Consider the following 18,428-nt stretch of genomic DNA (forward strand, 5'->3'; position numbering starts at 1 on the left):
TAAAAGGGCACAGTGTTCATCTTTTACTGGGGTGACACAGTCACAGTCAACATGGTCCTCTTCTGATTGAAATCAATTGTGAAAGTCATATTGACTTCAATGACTACACTACTAAACACTTCACATAACAAAATGTTTTTGTTAAGTAACTCTACAGCACAGATTGCAGTGATGGAATAAATGAAGTATCACCCTTTCTGGATCTCCTGATGGAGCTAGGTACTGCAAGCACTGAACATAACACCAAAAGCCATGACATTACAAAAGATGAAAAGGACTAAATTCTACTCGTGATGACAAAGAAGTTACAGTGAGGAGAAAGGTATTCATTAACTGTATTATGTTATCACTCAGTAATGATGCAAAATACGGGTAGGGTATGGCAATGTGCTATTTAAAATGTGTTCTTCTCTGAACGATTTTCCTTTTGATTAAGTTAGGTCATTAATCATGTAAAATTTGAGAGTTATTTAGAAAATACAAGTGGACAAGTGAAAAAACAAGTTAAATATGAATTTATTAACCTTTGAATTTATAACGTGTAACACAGGGGAATATATGACTAAGACGATTGACCCAGCTTCCCAGCAACCATTTCATGTCATTTATTACTAGCTGTATATATATATATTTTCAGTATATTCAGGCGATTATTTATGCCAATACAGAGAGGAAGAGCAGCATTTATAGTTAGGAGACCTACATCTGCTTTCATCACGATTTAAGCATTAAAAACTTTAATAAATATCTAAGTATACCTTGAAGAACATTTAAAAGACCACAACAAAGGAAATCACAGTGATGAAAGTGGAGAGGTTTAATGCTCTCGGAGAAAAAAACAGGCCTTCCATCCCACATGCCAAGTCTGACACAGGTTAGGATTCTTCTTTCATAGTGATCTGAAAAAGATCACTGAAGTCCTGAAATTACTTAAAGACTAAGGCTGGTCATGTAGCCAAAGATACCTCTGTAACTACAGCTTGCTTTCAGAAATGCTCAGGTGTATTTCACTGCTCAGGAGTTCCTCATGGTTCACTGCATGCTCTCTTCCAGTTACCCTTGGTAGGAGACTTCTCTAGACCTGGTCAATAAGATGCTTTTGGCACAAGGCAAAAGCCATGCTTGAGCTTGACAAGACTTCCCCAAACTTCAAATGAATGGAACATGATGAACCTATAATTGCCTATCTAGCCATGGCCCAGTCAGTTATGTCCTTTTCCCTGGCATTTCTGCAACAACAGTCTGCCAGATTGCCACATCTAGCCCATCCTCTGTGCCAGTCACCTTTGTTCCTCCTGCAACAAAAAGGAGTTCCCCTTTCTAGTACTAAAAACAAAAAGGGGGAAACAGAAGGCTGAGCTGGATGGGTTTTCTTCAGTGTATCTGAGTAGGAGAAACAAGACTCGCCCTGCTCCTTTCTTCTTTCACACACCATTCTCTACAACTGGAAAGGAGTCTTCATTCTTTCTATTCTTCAAAGGCAGCAGAGGAGAGCTCTGCTTGCAATGCAGAAAAGTTCAACTGGGAAAGGTATCCAGTGCAGGAAAGAAAGTATTTCCAGAGAGGACCGAAATTCTCAGAGGGTTGGCAAGATCTGTATTGTCTTGATTTGGCTGCTCACAGTAATGAAATCTAAACAGACTTTTATTAACAAGCCTTTTCACACCTCCTCTGCTCCCAAGCAGCTGAGCTCAGCACAGAGAGAGAGACTATAATGCAGTAACTTTGAGAAGCTTTCTGTGCCTCTCTTAAATGGAGCATGCACTGGTTACCTAACTGTGCATGAGTACAATACAGAGAGGCATCAGCTTCTGCCAAAACTCTATTACTGGAGGAAATTGCAAAATTGACAGATTTGCCATCCTAAAGTCATAATGGCCTAAGAATGAAGAGGAGAGTGAAATGGCCAATTCCCCCAGTAGATTTTGCTCTGCATCCTGGCTGATTTGCACTGATGGCCCTTGGTAGTTCAAGGGCTCAGAACAACTCTTTAATTATCAAATTGACTTATGAGTCTACTTCCAGCTTTGCAAACACCACTTTTATTTTAACCACAAAAAGCAGCACACTGAAAACAGAGCTGCCAACACTTTTCTTCCTCCTTTCTAGAGAAAGGTTAAATCTGTGACCTGGAGTTTTATCCTTAATGTCTGTCCCTTCTCCCCCTTAAAAGGATTTCAGTTCTCTCAGTGCCAGCTCAATCTCTCCTTTCTGGTTATCACTTTCTAAGACTTTGAACTTTTTAAGAAGTAGATTAGATGGATGCCTCTCTGTCCAAGAGTACAGGGCTTTGTGGGCCAGATTCAGAATACCTAATACAAGGAGAGTAGATGGTGGAGCTGATGGAGAGAAGCAGGCACAGTAACTTGCTCAGAAGCTGTTGACAGTTTGAATAGCCTGTACATCTGTGTAACCTAACTACATATTTCGACTCTACTCAAACAACACACCTCCTTGTATAACTTGCCAGTGGTTTCCTACAGCAGGCAGTTCATCAAATAAAATCTAAACTTATTACAATAAGTTCTTCGCACAAAGAAGGAGCCCTGCATGCAGAAATACACTGTGTTGGTTTCCACAAGCTGGACTTTCTGACCCACTGCAGGAAGAAATTATACCATAAATGCCACTTTGTAATATTTATCCTTAAAAACGTGCAATGGGACATAGATTGGTCTTACATGCCTGTATTCTCCTTACTTAAAGGTTGTTTAGATACACATCCGCATCTCCAAGACAAAGTACTTGTTAATTACCTCATGTTTGCACTGTACTTTCAGGAAGGAAAAAGCTACATAAGTGCTAAATGCTATTAACATCATCCCCTTCTATTTTTCTCTTTCAGCTTTTAAGCGAATATAGTGCTTGTGAAAGTTGCTGGATTGACAGCCCTGGAGACTGAAGTCTAAAGTGCAGCACACCCGCTGAGCCAAACAGAACTGAAATGTACAAAAGCTTCTCACCAAATTTTAAATACATGCTTCATTTAGTTATTGTTATATGGCTGGGTGTAATACTAACACTCGAAGTTTCGCTGCTCCCCATTTAGTTGTTCTAATCATCAGTTCAAACTCTTCCTTTATTTTCTACCTTCAAAAATAATTCCTTGCTGATGTGCAACACTCCAGAGACTGCCTCCCTGCCTTCAAAATCCTACATTACAATGGAACGCTGTTGAAGCATAACTTCATGCTACTGCAGTCAGGTACAATGCTGCAGCCTGGCATTCACTTTGCACATCACAGAAAAGCACATTAGCTAATCTCATACAGTTTTAGTACCCATCACACTAAGTACTTGGCTGCAGAAATGCTACTCTATATTATAATCTAAATCTGAAGCTCGAAGACTTCCAATGGAAAATCTGCTCCTTCAGTTTGGAATGTTAGTGTTTCTTAGAAGACTAAGTATATACTTCAACAGAATTTAACATTTTCTGAGAAAGGGTGCATTTTGACCTGCTTTAAACACTCCAAAATTCCAGGAGTACGCTTTTAACCACAGAAGTGGTTCAGTGGGTTTTTAATTTCCTTTTTTAAAATCCTTTTTGGTGAACCAAAAGACAAATCTTACCTTCTGAGAAATCTCCCTTTGCACAAACACATTCAGCTCACTTGTAAAGTTTCCCCATGATTTCAGCTAGGACTACCACTCCTTCCAGGAGACTGCCACTCCTGCTTTCTTATAAACATGTTCTCTGAACTACATAAAGATTTACTGGCTGTAGGCTTCATACTCTCCTTTTACCCACTGTCTGCTTGCCTCCAGCTGGGAATGGTTTGGATTTAAGTGAAGGGATTGATCCCCATTGGGTAGAGCGAGCACATGAGATGCAGAGCACCTGCAGGGCGCAGAGCCGCTACTAACAGCTGCTGCTTCAGATGCTTCCAGAACATTCCTTCACTTGTCTTGACAGGTCCCAGAAAGGAAATTTGGTGTTCGGGTCATCTTTAGTCCTGTGTAACTTCAAGACCTGGCACTGACAGAAAGTCATTCCTCAGCATTTCCAGTTACTTTTCAGTTCAGGGTTTCTTGTCAGGGCAGGCTGGTCTTTTATGATTTTCAGCCTGCGATGCTGCTCCTTTCCATTTCATCTTGACTTAATGTCATTAGTCTTCTTTCACAGAAACCTGAGCATTCTTTTCCTAATTTATCTAGATGGTAACCTGACAGCAGCTCCCTTGATCAAGACTTTGCCATTCATGTCTCTTCTCCCGTTAATCATTCCCTGAAATGAGATTTGTAGTAGAAAATAATTAAATCAAGTCTGACTGCCTTCAAACTTCTTGACTTTCTCAGATCCTGGATGCTCCCTCAGATGAGGCTCTTTGGAGACACTGTGCTTTCCCTGCTTTACTAAACAGGCTGTTAGTTTTCCTACACTGGAGGGCCAAAGCAGGTTTACCATCAGCGAAACTAAGCAGAGGTTCACAGGATGCAGCTATGACACCCAGACACCTCGCTGTTTGACAGTTCTCCCCAAAAGTATCCATCTTTTTCTATTTCTGGTTATACATTAACACAAAAAAAATGGAATCTGGAGGCAAAACAGCCACATGATAATTTTTCTTGTCTTTGCTTCTTGAAAACAAGAATTCTGTATTATGCAGAATGTCTACACTGAACTCCAGATTCTCAGCTGTACTTTTTCCTTCAGATATTGATTTTCTATCACTTTATATGTGGGGAGAAGAAGGTAAAAGACTAATGATTCATTGGAAAGTGATATTAAATAAAATAACCCTTTTTATAAATGTGGTCTATGCCTTATGTTTATCTGCCTCATGTTTCCTGAGGTCTGATTCTGAATGAAAATCTCCAGCTGGTACAGTGCTGCAGCATCTCTTCTCAGCAAAACGATCCATCTCATACAGGTCAGGCTTGTTCTCTGCTGCCAGATGATTCTTCCAAGTTACATTCTTAGTCCCTGTGCCCGAGGCACCTGTGGCCTGGTCTAAGAGGCCAACCATGCCCAACATCTCCATTTCTCTGACCAGTGGAAGTCCCTACATTAAGAGTAAAGCTCGCTTGCGAAGGAGATGAAACTTTCATCAACCTGAGATCGTAAAATGAACTGCCCCAAGGGAATAAAAAAATACCACAATATTTAGCACCTTCCACCTCAATGCAAGGCATGTTTCTTTGTGACTTTGCTGGCATAAACACAGATAAAAGATGAGGCTAAATTTAAACAAGAAGTGTTACTGACCTCTTCTCCCAGCTTGGGGAAAAGTAGGAAGAAAAAATGACATGATAGATGCGCAGTCACAAGGCCAGAAGGTGCTGAGGCCTTACAGTGCTCACTATGTTATAGGAATGTGTGCGTGTGTCTGTGTGTATATAAAATAGTTGTAAGACTACATACATATGTATAGAAGAGGGTGAAAAAAACCCAAACCAAACAACCCCCATCTCCTACATCAGGACTTTTGTGACATCTCACACGACAGACCTGCATTTGTGGTTAAGCCAGAAACGATCATCCAGCTTTGTCAAACACCACTGATTTTTATGAGAAATAGGTTTACAGTCTGCTAAATTCAAGGCAAATCATCATCCAGTTTCTTGTAGTACAAATGGCTGTATTTAAAGCATGTTCTTGCTGTTAGGTCTGAAGCATTACAAGACCGAAATGTTCTGTATCTCATCTCAGATTTTCAAACAATCCAATATCCAGGCTATATATAGATATATTCTTGCTGTTCAATCTCTTAAAAATCAATCAATATTAATGCGTCTGCCTTAAACTTTTAAGGTCATTGTCTCCCTTCTGACATCTTTAACTACATCAACATCACATTATATCATTATAGTCTCATGAAGCAATGTACTTTTACATTTTTGCAAGATAATGTCTCTTTTGTGTTGCGGTTTTTATCATAATATAAATCTTGCAATGCAATTTGCATATCTTTTGTTTAGCGAAGGAGACCCCCATTTAAGACTTTGTCATTTCAATACATAGACTTAAAAGTGGATGACTTTTTCAAGGAAATGCACCAAAATATTCCAATTTATTCCTCAACTCAAGCGGCTGCTGCATCAGTAAATTAGTAAATTCCCCTAACAATACACTTGCTAACAATTATGGTCTGCCTGCCTTGGGCTCGCTTGACAGTAGGGCTGCCATCTGTTGAGAAGTCCATTCATGGAATTTAAAGGGCTATTTAGAGGGTTTTATTTGAAACATTGCAAAATACCTCTTTGCTCTTCACTCTTCCCTCCACTTATTCTGTCTTCCCTGCCCTCTGTTCATCTTTCTTCCCACCCTGCTAGGGAGCACCGGAATACTTCCAGCGTTGAACTGTCTCTCTGCACCCGCAGCCACACCATAGCAAAAGGCTCTCAGGAGCATTCAATTCTGAGGCAAACCTGGCCCATCTTTTATGGCCAAGGTGCTCAAGTGGAGAGGAGGGAGGACACTTACAGAGAGGAATGGACAGAAATGAACAGGATCAATCAAGAAATTCAAAAGCAGCCATGAAGGAAACAAAGTCAAGACGATGAATGGGAAAGGGATGGTAGGAGCCCCAGCTCTGGATAGATGGGTATTTCATGAATGCCTTCAATAAATAGGGAACCTCTAGGGAAATTCAACACCTGGCAATCTTAGTGGATAGCTGTGCTGCAAAAAAAAAAGCATAATGTTCACCCCTCTGGTAAATTCTAGCAATTAAACCCCCTTAAAAAAAAGGCCCTCTTAGGCTTTCTGCCCAGTAAATTCACAGTGAAAAGCAACTTTAATAAATGTTATAAATCTCACCTCTGAGCCAACAGGAAATTCAAATGTTTGCATGTGCAGGAGCCAGGGAGCTGCTGAAACAAAAGGTAAATGTGTATATTAGAACAAGTTATGCCCATACTCCAAGCAGACAGCAGTATATATGCATGAGGCCCACAGACAGCACAGGCTTTTGAAAGCATCCTTTCTGGTGCCACCTTCGACCGCTTCTGTTTGTGTTACACCAGAGTTGTTCTTTCTCTGGGAGCAGAAAAATTTGTTTAGTGATGAGTTTGCTGGCTCAATGCATTCAGGATTACTCCTGATCATGCACCATTACTGGGAAAAACTGAGTTTCAACGGGTTAGACATAAAACTAAATAAAGAAATGGCAACAAATCGCTGTGGTTTGTAAAATGAAAAGATCAAAGAGACGAGACTGCAGAGAATTTCTGATCAACACCCTGACAAGGGGTGTTAGTTTTAATAAGCAGTAAGAATTTGAGGCCATTATGAAGTATTAGATGCAGTCTCAGCTGTGTTTCTAATTTCCTTTCTTACCTTTACTGCTGTTATATAAAGCTCTGTAGTGACGAAAAACAGTTATTGAAAAAATGTGAGCGCACCGTTCGGGATTCCATGACTTCATCTGCACGGAGCATTCCCTGCCAATGAGGAGGATTTCCCTCTCCACCCTCCATGGTGCCAGAGCTGCAGGCACATTCTGCCCATGGGACAAACCACTGGACAGAGATGCACCTGTACAAGTGAATAAGGATTTTGTTACTGGGTCTAAAGACTAAACGACTGTGGAATGCTGTGCCTTTTGATTGTTGTTCTTTTAAAGCCGTAGCTAAACACAGCAAGAGCACATTTCTTAAAAGTGAATTTAAGGATATAAAAACAATACATATTTGGCAGCACAGAGTCATAGTTTGGGTTGGAAGGGACCTTAAAGATCATCTAGTTCCAACCCCCAATTCTTAGACTAGAGAAGAGATTGTTCTGTCTCCTTCCTCATGGGTGTATAAGACATATCCTACATTTTACTAAGAAGTTTAAAAACTAAAACCAATATACCACTTCCCTGCCTGTCCTCAAAGTTTTCCCCTTTAGCTGAAGGCAGGATACAAGGCCTTCAACCCCTCTACAAAGTCTACTTTATCCTTTGCGCACAGCTTTAAGCATTCTCCTTAGTTCACGCACACACATGTATCCTCTGAGGAAGAGGTCTTCTGGGAAGTTCCTCGTAACATGTTGTCCTCCAAGCTATAAATACTATACTTGCTGTCTACCACACACTCTACGGCCTTATGAAAACACAAAAGGCCATGAAAATTAAGATACAGAAAACCTAAAGGAGGGACAGAAGGCTGGATGGAACTAAGTTATATTTGCTACTTGAATTATTCACACGAATGAGGGCAAAGGCCTGTTCATCCTTCCACTCTTCATTTTTGGGGCGTTCCAGGTGGGCAGAGTGGGTCAGTTTGAGAGAAGTCTCTTCTGAAATCTCTTCATCACCCTTGAAAAAAGCTGGGAATTCATTATTTGATTACAAAACTGGCACAAGAAACGAGTCTCTCTTCTAATGAACCCACCTGTGGCTTTCCACCTACAGGATTTGTCCTTAGGGGTTTATCAAGATTATTAGTAATTCTTACTAATAAGCCATTACTATGAATAATGGTAATTACAGTATCATTTTAGGACCCTGCTCCTAACCACTGTGAAAAGCCTATGAGCATAGTGAAGACCCAGGCTTTGCAACACCACATCCAAATCTCTTAAGAGAAAACGAACAAGCAGAGTCATACTCCAGAGAGCATGACATTCAAAGCCTTTCATCCCTGAAGTGCCAATGGCAGCACCAAATCCAGTGTTTGTTCACAGACAAATGACTGACAAATTTTAGCAACTATTTTTTGTTTTAAAAGAAAACAAACGTAGAACAGTGTTTTTTCCTCTTCAAATGTTAGGATTTGGGAAGACTGGTAGAACCACATAATGCCATTTCTAGCCCCAAAAAGTTCTGGTTGCGTGACATCTCAGATTACAGTGAATGTTGTGTATAAGAAGCAGTGCAGATCCAGACACCAAATGGATCATGGATGCATGGAAAACATTCAGCCGCTATGGACATTCCACAGAAGGACAACAAGTTTTCTCCCAATCCAGTTGGCTTGGTCTGTGTTCCTTACTCAACAGAGTTGTGGTTTTTCATCTAACAAACAGCAAAGCCCTACCTGTTACAAGTTAATGTCAAACACGTGCTCAGAGTGGACACACCTTCATTTTCCTATTTTTCACATTTGTTTTTAAGGTCTTCGCTGAGGAACTCATCCCCTCTCTCTTCTCTTTGCCTCTTCATATTAGCTCTAAATCCTTGTTTGTCTTGCTTTCCACATTCAGAGTCATGAAAGAACTCTTCTAAAAGTACTCTGCTGACAATTTCTGTTCTGGCTTTCCACTAAGATAAGCAGAACTGCATTTAAAACCTTTTAACTTTACATATATAACCTCATAACTTTAGTTTACACTACATAGAATTTTGTAAGCTTTTATTGTTAAAGGATGGCCTTTTCTTATCTTAACATGAGATATGAAGTCACACATTCGGTTTTACATGTATATGTAATATTTACATTATGTATTTGTGTATACATATTGCATATTGTTACAAATGGAGAGATGTTTCTGACAAAACACGAAGAGAGGACCTTTCATGCCATAAGAAATGGTATTTGCAACACAGGGTATGAAAACATGGATAGTTCTGTTTCAGAGAAAAACATTTTCCAATCTAACATGCTGCGCCTGTGTTTGTTAGAGATCTTCTTCACAGGGGGCACTGTAAGAAACTCAGCACTACCTCAGCAAAGGTGACCAGAACCATTCCACACAAAAGTATTCAACCATACTCTGGCATTACATCTACTTAATTTCTGGTACAATCCAGATGCAGCTGAATTTCAATATACAAACCTTGGTTCTTGGCTGTCAAGCCCCACATGTTTACATGAATATAACAACAGTACAGGGCTAAAAAAGATAAGCATTCAGGGCTGGAAACATCTGACAGCCGCTGTGTGAAAGCTTGTACAATGCACAGAGCAGTAGCCAGTTGGGCCAGCTCCATTATCTTAAGTACAGAATCTTTTCCAATGCCTTATTCCTAAAAACTAGGCAGGCCTGATAGGCCTTATCTATTTGCATAGAAAAGTCTACTGTCTGTGTCCTTCATATAGGTTAAGCAGCTTTTCATCTCATCACAAGAAGGTACTTACCAAGGAGGGAAAAATGAACATCATGGGAAGTTCTATTCATTTCAACTACACAATTTTGGAGTTCTCTTTATAGCTTCAGGTTTTTAAACTAGATTGCCATGAACCATTTTTGCTTGGTTGCTTGGTTTGTGCTGTGAAAAGAAAAGCAAAAATTCAGTAAAGATCAGCTTTGGATCTGAAACTTTGTACGACAACATTTTGGAATTTTGCAGTTTTGATTCGTGACAATTATTATGCTATTATACACCCCCACTCCTGTGGGGTGAAATCTCAAGATACCTCTCAGGACTTTCAAGAAGCAAATGTATTCCCAAAAGTAGAAACGAAGTACAAAAAATACAATTCTTGAGATTTAAGCCATGAAGTCACTTCAAAGTTTCCTCATTTTTAATAACCAATGCATCTTTAGTGCCCTTGTTCTGCACTACCCATGAAAACAGACACGACGTGTTTGCTGCTGTATGAGACCCTGTCTACATTAAACAGTTTTGCTGGGTTCTTAAGCATGAAGTTAGGAAGAGAGAGCGTGACAGACAAGTTGCTATTTCAGACTTGAAACAGCACCTGGAGGGCCAAGACCTTTCACAGTTTAATAGTGGACAGAGAAGCACGGTAGTGATCAGGGTCAGATGGTGGGAGAGGCAATCACTGATGCTGAAATATCAGATGTCACCATGACAGCTGTAATAACCAGGGCTTACTTCCTTCAGCTAAAAAAATACCCACAGAATATGAATACACTGCTGCAATATGTACCTCGTCTACCTTTGTTTCATGCTATAAACAATTCCAACTCCTGAAGGCTCACAGTGCAAGAACAGAGCAACCCTCACAATACAGTTTACATTATAGGGGAAGTATGACAGAAGAAGAGGGTGGTTTTTATAAATCTCGAGAATTCAGCAGAAAGGTTATTATTTTCTTGTTATTGACTATTCATTCCTCTGAGATAAAATAACTTAGTTACTAGAGGATCCCAAGGAGACAGCTGGCAGTGATGAACAGAACAACATTCAATCCGCTGCAAGTGTACATCATAAAACAGGCGCCACTGGATTAAAAAGTAACCTTAAACTGTTTAGTGTACACAAAGGCAGCCTAGTCAAAACACTTCAACAATGATTTAAAATCTCAAGTTAGAGGCCAGTTTTAACCTTCAGGGAAGTCTTCTCTATTCATAAGGAGCTTAACTAATCATAACTTTCCATGACTTATCGAACTGGATGCAGTGTGTCGCAGCATGATAACTGAGCTCTGGAAATTCAACAAAAGATGCCTTTTTGTAAAAATAATGGTAAGACTAAAGCCCAAAGTTTAATCTTTGAACTTGGTGGGGGAAAAACATCCTGTTACTCATTACGTGTTTCCATTAGCACGCAGGGAACCGTAGCTGGGCAGCTCCTGTTGGTGTTACTGGGTGATGTGTATCAGGGAAGGAACAGATCTGTGAAATCCAGTCCCAGGATGCTACATAAAGTGCATCACCAGGAAACAGAGCAACCAGTGTCAGACACACTGCATGTCTGTAGATAGCCAGCTACGGAAGTAGGTCTACCTGAAACATAATACCACTTTCAGTTGATCTAACTGCTCAGTATTAACAACCCAGTGTTTAAGGAAACAGGTACTATTTATTTTTTACCATGATAAACATTCCAACTATACGAAGGCTTCAGAGTGAGGGTTAAATGGAGCCCAAAAAGGACCAGATTTCTATCTGTATTCTCTTCGGTGTAGTTCCAGATGCATTAAGACCTCAGCAGAGACCTGCGAGCATTATGTATGGCTTTCTTTTATCTTCCAGAAAAAAAGGGGGAAAAAAACCAGTATGAAAGAATGAAGTGGTGCCAAACGCTACAAGAAAGGCTTAATAAATAGAGCCCAGGGTCACAATGTTGCTCTTCTTTGCCCTGAAATATATCACTGAACTTCTCTAGATTCATATTTGTTTACATTATAAATGTACTAAATAAGCTAATTATAGTGATCATAATTTACAATTAAAAACAAACAGTTAGAAATTTCAAAGGCTTTCAATATCTTTTCTTTAATCATTCACCCAGGCTCAAAATATGCATTTTTTAGATTAAAGCATTAAAGTTGCTAATTATATTCTCAGAACTAACAATTATTTCTTTACCCTTTTACTACCTTCTTCTGGCAACAAAAAAATGTCAGCACTGATTTAATTTTTTGTTATTACAGGATTAAAAGAAGTTTCTAAAATGCAATTAAACGTGCCCTATAGCTATAGTAACTTTCCTATCAGCATCCAAAGCCTCTTCACTAAAACAACAGCATAAAAAAATTATTCAGACTTTCTAGACATACTTTTTTTTCCTCCTTTTATAACACATTCCTTTGGTGATTATCTCCAATGACAACTCAACCATCATAATGAGACTCTGCACATCTAGATCTTGGTGAAAGTAGGAGAAAATGAAAGTTAAAGAGGCTGTTAAGAGTGCAAAACCCCGCACATGTCAAGCACTGCTTCTTCACCTTTGGGAGCTTGGTTCAAGTCAACCCTCAGGCCCTAAGTGAAAAGTTCAATAGTCTCAACTATGTCCCTACTTGATATATCACAAAATCAATTACTTTATAGTGGTACATTTGGTAACCTATGCTCAGACAGAATCAAGTTTTTTCCCATTGGGAATTCACCAATTATCTACTCAGTGAATTATTCTCTGATAAAACAGAAATACCTGCTGTCAGCAGGAGTTTCTCATTATACTGCCTATCAGTATAGGAGTTGATCTGTTCTGGAACCGTGGTGTTGCACTCAGACCATGCACCATTAGCCACCATGTGATCGCAGTGATGCATAGTCACAGGACACCAAAGCGTGATTCAGCACCCGATTTGTACTGTTTTGGAAAAGAAAAGTAGCTATTGCAAAAATACCCTAGCAAGGCACGTCACTGAAAACTCAACAGTTGCTCAAGGACTTTGCTTCCTCTAGATAAAACTCTATGGTAAGGCCCTGTGTTTAATTCTCACACTTGTGAACACATTCTATAATTGCCATCAACAGCACGTCTGGCCCCAGCTGCAGGAACACGCTGATCCACCTTACTAGGAGCACTCCCAAATCCACATCTTGTGTTACTTAATATGATATGCCTACTGCTGGAGTTGATCTATTTATGTTAATTATTTAAAACTGCTTCCAATCTAAACACACAGAGTTTTCACATAAGTGAATGCCAGTCTGAATAATAAACACAAGTCACTGAGTGGCTTAGATATGGAATATGCACTCTGTATGCTGGTGCATGACTGTTTAAACCAAGCCCCATTCATTGGAAAGGACCATTTCACACCTTGGAGTGGTTTGTCCAAACTAAGCTCAATTTGCTTAGTCTAATTTTTAGCAGTCAGAATTTTCCTTCGTAAAACCACCAGCAACAAAATTAATGTTAACCAGTGTCCTCTGTCAGACTTGGCTAATGGAATACACATTCACTCAATCATAGAACAGTTCGGGTTGGAAGGGACCTTCAAAGCTCATCTAGTCTAACCCCCCTGCAATGAGCAGGGATCTCTTCAACTAGACCAGGTTGCCCAGAACCACATCCAGCCTGGCCTTGAATGTGTCCAGGCATGGGGCACCCACCACCTCTCTGGGCAACCTGTGCCAGCCCTGAAACGGCTCAGTCCTAGGACCACATAAGTCAGCACTGACACTGTCCCTGTTGTAGTCATGTTGTGGAATCCAGTTTGCTTTAAAAAGACATCTTTCAAATAAAAATACCTTTTTTTTTTTTTAATAGTGGACAATTAAAGAGAATTTGGATCTTACTCTGAAGAGGAAATGTCTAGATATGAGCAGTGAAAATACTGGAGGCATAAAGGGAAATCCCAATGTGTGAAGACTGAAAAGACACAGACACAACTAAAGGATGGTGCAGCAGAGAGAGGCCACAAAATAAATGACAGAAAGATGAGAAGGCAAAATTCCTATTTACCCTTACACATAATACAGGAACAAAAGAACATGCAATGTCACTGAGAGGATATAAATTTAAAAACTGTGCCAGGATGAGTTTTAGTCATGTTGACTTCTTACTACTGCTCAGCAAATTTACACTTTCCCAGCTATAAAATGGGGATAATACTCTTGGCTCCCCCCATACAGAAAAACTCACTGGGGAAGCATTCAGATAATTCTGTAATGAAGAATGCCACTGAAAACAGTAAAAAGAAAGAACTCCAAATGCAGTGCAGGTTTGGATTACACTAGCTGGCACAGTGGACAGTAAATATGCTCTAAGACTACAGACTAGGCAATGAAGTTAAAAAGAACTATTCAACACCTTCCTTATTCCGAGAGAATCCTGGCTCTTGTGCACAAAAATGAGGCAAAAATAGTATGTGATTTGTAAATAAGGATGCTATCGTAACACATACCTGAGAGAAGCTGAATTAGGATTCTAGGGCCATCCTCTAAATTGAGAGTGCTTTATCTTCGAACCTAAATGACTTGTGATGGGGTTTTTAATGCACAGTTACAAACAAGTTCTCATTTCTACTAAAAAACCCCTGATTATTAGGTTGATTGTTTGCAAAATAAATGTGAAATGCTTTCATTTCTTCTCTAGAGAGATGCAAAAGATTTTGTTTGTAGTCTTCAATTCTGTGAGCATCTAGTGAGTTGCTCATAGGAAAAATGCACTGCTAGGAGCATTTCAATTCCTCTGTAAATGTTACATTCCTCCAGTGAACTCTGTCAACAAGCTCGCTCAAAGCTCATGCTAGTTTACTGCATCTTGCCAAGCAGACTCTTTCTTCATCAGGACCAGAAATATGCCCATTAAAATGGGGATGAAGAACGATGGGATAATTCAGACTTTCACAAATGCAGAACAGAATGTACCTGCTTGAATTTAAGGAGGCCTCTGGACAGTCATCAGACCAAAATCTTGATGGAAGGATTGTGAAGATTGAATAAATCGTCTAAAATAAAACAAAGGACAAAGTGTATCAAAAGTTATAATATATACTTTATTTAACGTGTAGTCCTGAACAAAAGGGACTTACAGCAGGCTGTAAAAGCTGATTTGTCTTCTAGAGCAGAGCTGGTATAACACAGCACATGGGTTTTTTAACAGCTCAGTTGGAATACTTATTGATATGCAGATGAATTTGAAAATACAAAACCTCACAGTATATTTGTGGATAGACAGCTACAGCACAGATTGTGCTTCCTCTGGTAGGTTAGATGAAATGAACCGGGATGTGTCAGAAAGGCCAAAGTGAGGTGCTGCATCTAACAGCAGGGAGGGTAAGATATTAGGAACAATTTCCTCACTGGAAGTGTTGCCAAGCATTGGAACAGGCTGCCCAGCAAAGTGGTTGACTCACCATCCCTGCAGGTAAATTCGTGTAGATATAAAGATGTGTAAATATGTGCAGACAAAGCATTTATGGACATGGTTTAGGGGTGAACTTCGCAGGGTTAGGTTTATGGTTGGACTCAATGATCTTTAGGGTCTTTTCCAAACTAAGCAGCTCTATGATTCTATTTTGTTCTGGGCTGTTTGACCATTACCATGGGACAGTCAAGTGACCTATCATCACCCCTTTGAGCTTCACTGGTACCTCGGGATGAACTCTACAAAGTATCTCCATCCATCATTCCAAAAGAGGTGAATGGTTCCACTACAGAAAATCACTGTCAGATCACAAATACGGCTGATGATCAGGGGGCTGGAATACAGACTGCCTGTTGCCTGTATCAAGCCAGGAAATGTTTAGAAGGAATGACTGGAGGCAACATGCAAGTAGGCAATCCTTATCCAGTCTGGGTAAGAGGGGTGCCACTTGTATTGTAGGCAAACTGCCCAGCCACCTCAAAACGAAATCCATCTGAGACCATCTATGGGCTCAGAGCAGCATTCACAACTATTGTTCTCCATATTCACTGGTATCCCTTGATTCAGGCTGAATCTGGATGCTTCAATAGCATCACACGTTTGCTGTTTGAATAAAGGATTGATACAAGGTTTTTAGACAATACATGCAAAACTTTCCCAAGTGATACCCTACTCTACTGTTACAATCTTCAGAAAATAAATCCACCTTGTCCAGCTGTTGACAGAAAGCAATGAAATGCATCATCTCACAAGGGAGGGAAGATACCTAGACAGGCAACTAGTAAGGGAATGTTATGAAGGAATTTCCCACGTCTCCTGTCTACACTGGTATGTATCAGTGGCTTTATCTAGAGTTAAAAAGGCAAGAATCCATTACAGAGGAAGTCCACAGCATGATTAGAAAACAATAAACACTTTTCTTAATGCTGATTTTTCCTTCACTTTAAACTGCTTCATTGCCTTTAATTAAACTTGCCCTAGGTTATGAATCTAGCCAGCTGCAGAAACATTGAAAAATGAAATAAAATAAACTCATCTTTCTTGTCAGGAGGGTTTTGACCAGCTTGCTTACCTGTATCACATTTCTGATTTAGGGGACTTTTAAATTACCAGAAATGCTGTATGTGATACTGCAAGACTCTGTCGCTTTTGCTCTTGAATTAAAATGACCTCCCACTGCCACAGTAAGAATCCCAGAATTAAATTGTTGAGATTCTCTCCACTGCTCTAGCTTCACTGCAGAATTCCTTTGCTGGCTTCTGAGAAATGGTATTAAGCTGCCATCACAGACTTTTATACCAGCTCTACTCCTGGTTTTGTCTAAGGCCAAAGAAAAGGAATGTTGTATATTTAGAGTACTAGCAACTTCCATGTCAATAGCTCAGGCCAAGGTTAAAAGTACATGACACAGACTTTGGAGGAATAAAGAGATGGCCTGTGTCATGCCCCAGCCTGAACCTGGCTCATGAGAATATGATCAAAAGTCGTAAGAATGAGAGTGAACGCAGTAACTTATAATCATAGAGAGAAAAGAAAATGAGAACAAATATATTCCAATCTGGAATCATCTCGTTTCATTAGACAGTCAGTCACCCTTACTTTATTAAAATACTAAATAAAATCAGTCCTGGTTAAAGATGGGCCTGAATACCCCCAAAACAGCAGGAAAGCTCAGATCTGAATTAACTTTACAGTCTGGTATTTACTTTGCATTGTACTGCTCAACTGAGACATGTTCTGTTTGTGTCCTCCAAGGAACTTCTTAGAGACAAGTGAGGAGGTTTCAAAACCTGCACGTTTTACTCTAGGAATGTTATTAAAGCAAGACTATATTTTGCAAAAATTCCAAAGTTTGCTAAGAAAGTACAGAGCATCAATTACTTGCAACTGCATCCATTCCTCGATGGCGTGCCATGGAGTATTATAGTTTAGGTATTAACCTGGTGTTCAATTTTGGAACAACTTGTTTCTTTTCTTCACACACCCACAAAAGACATGGAACAGGATTTCCATGCCTCAGAAGGCTACTATGCCCTACTGCTCTGTGCCATCCTCATTAAAGTACAAAGAAAGGTGTTCATAAAGTTCAGACACTGTGTTCAACCATATATATCTGTAAATATAACAGATATTATGTCTCCAACATAGCACATACATAGTATGGTAATCACCATTTGTTATATCTTGAACATACACATAATGTTGATGAGATGTGAAGAGTTTTCCAAACTGGTAAAGATATACACTGCAAGCAATTTATAATAAGATACAGACTCTACTTATGTCAACTCAAGCTGTTTAATACCACAACAGAATTACACCATAGTTTATGGACATTTTCCTTCACCAAAGTCTTTGAGAACTTTCCATTAACTTCAATAGATGCCAGAACAGGCTGGGGAGCAGGAAATGAAGAAATATACTGTACCCAACTGAAATTGCAGTGGGAGTTTAGGTAGGCAGAATGTAATTATTCACACTTGAATCTGGATAGAGCACTAGGTTTATATCCCCATTCTGGCAAACATATGATGAGATACTTAATAATCAAGAGGAACAGGGCTATTGGCTCTCCTCTTAGTGAAAAGAGGACTTACAGGAGGAGAATGATCTGCTTGCTTGATATTGAGTAAAAGGAAGGAGCAACACGTATCACATCACCTGCAAGACTTGCCAAGAAGCAAAATACATTAAGTAAATAATCACATTTTTTGGGACTTTCATCCAGAATTTAGTCATTGCTTGTGAAAAAAATAGAGGTTCTGAAACATAGAAACTTAGTTCTTTGCTGGTGCATGCCCTCAGGCACATAAGCAAATGGAAGTGTGTGCTTTTCCTTCTTTTGTGGACAGTCCCAAGGGACAATCTCTGGAAATTAGTGCCTTTGCAAAATACTTACTGTTTCTATATTCACTGATGCAGATGAGGACACCAAGAAGTACTGAAAGAATAGTGGGTTCTCTGGCAAATGTACTGGATTGTAAAATAACAGAAAAATTCCAAATCTTGTAATAGAACTGCATTACATTCCAGCAAAGTGGA

At 39.6% G+C, this 18,428-nt stretch overlaps 1 protein-coding gene across 1 annotated transcript in view; it reads right to left on the reverse strand.

The window, feature by feature from the left end:
- The window catches only part of LOC115611913, a 505,339-nt gene that overhangs the window by 261,151 nt on the left and 225,760 nt on the right, over window positions 1-18,428 (reverse strand). Inside the window, exons 5-7 of the mRNA XM_030495581.1 lie at window positions 14,888-14,967; window positions 10,009-10,139; window positions 6,764-6,816 (exon numbers count right to left, since the gene is read on the reverse strand). Of these exons, the coding sequence (XP_030351441.1) occupies window positions 6,764-6,816; window positions 10,009-10,032 (77 nt within the window). The 5' untranslated portion in view covers window positions 10,033-10,139; window positions 14,888-14,967. The remainder of the gene's footprint in view (window positions 1-6,763; window positions 6,817-10,008; window positions 10,140-14,887; window positions 14,968-18,428) is intronic.

This window comes from Strigops habroptila, chromosome 8, assembly GCF_004027225.2.
Source record: "Strigops habroptila isolate Jane chromosome 8, bStrHab1.2.pri, whole genome shotgun sequence".
Taxonomy (NCBI): domain Eukaryota; kingdom Metazoa; phylum Chordata; class Aves; order Psittaciformes; family Psittacidae; genus Strigops; species Strigops habroptila.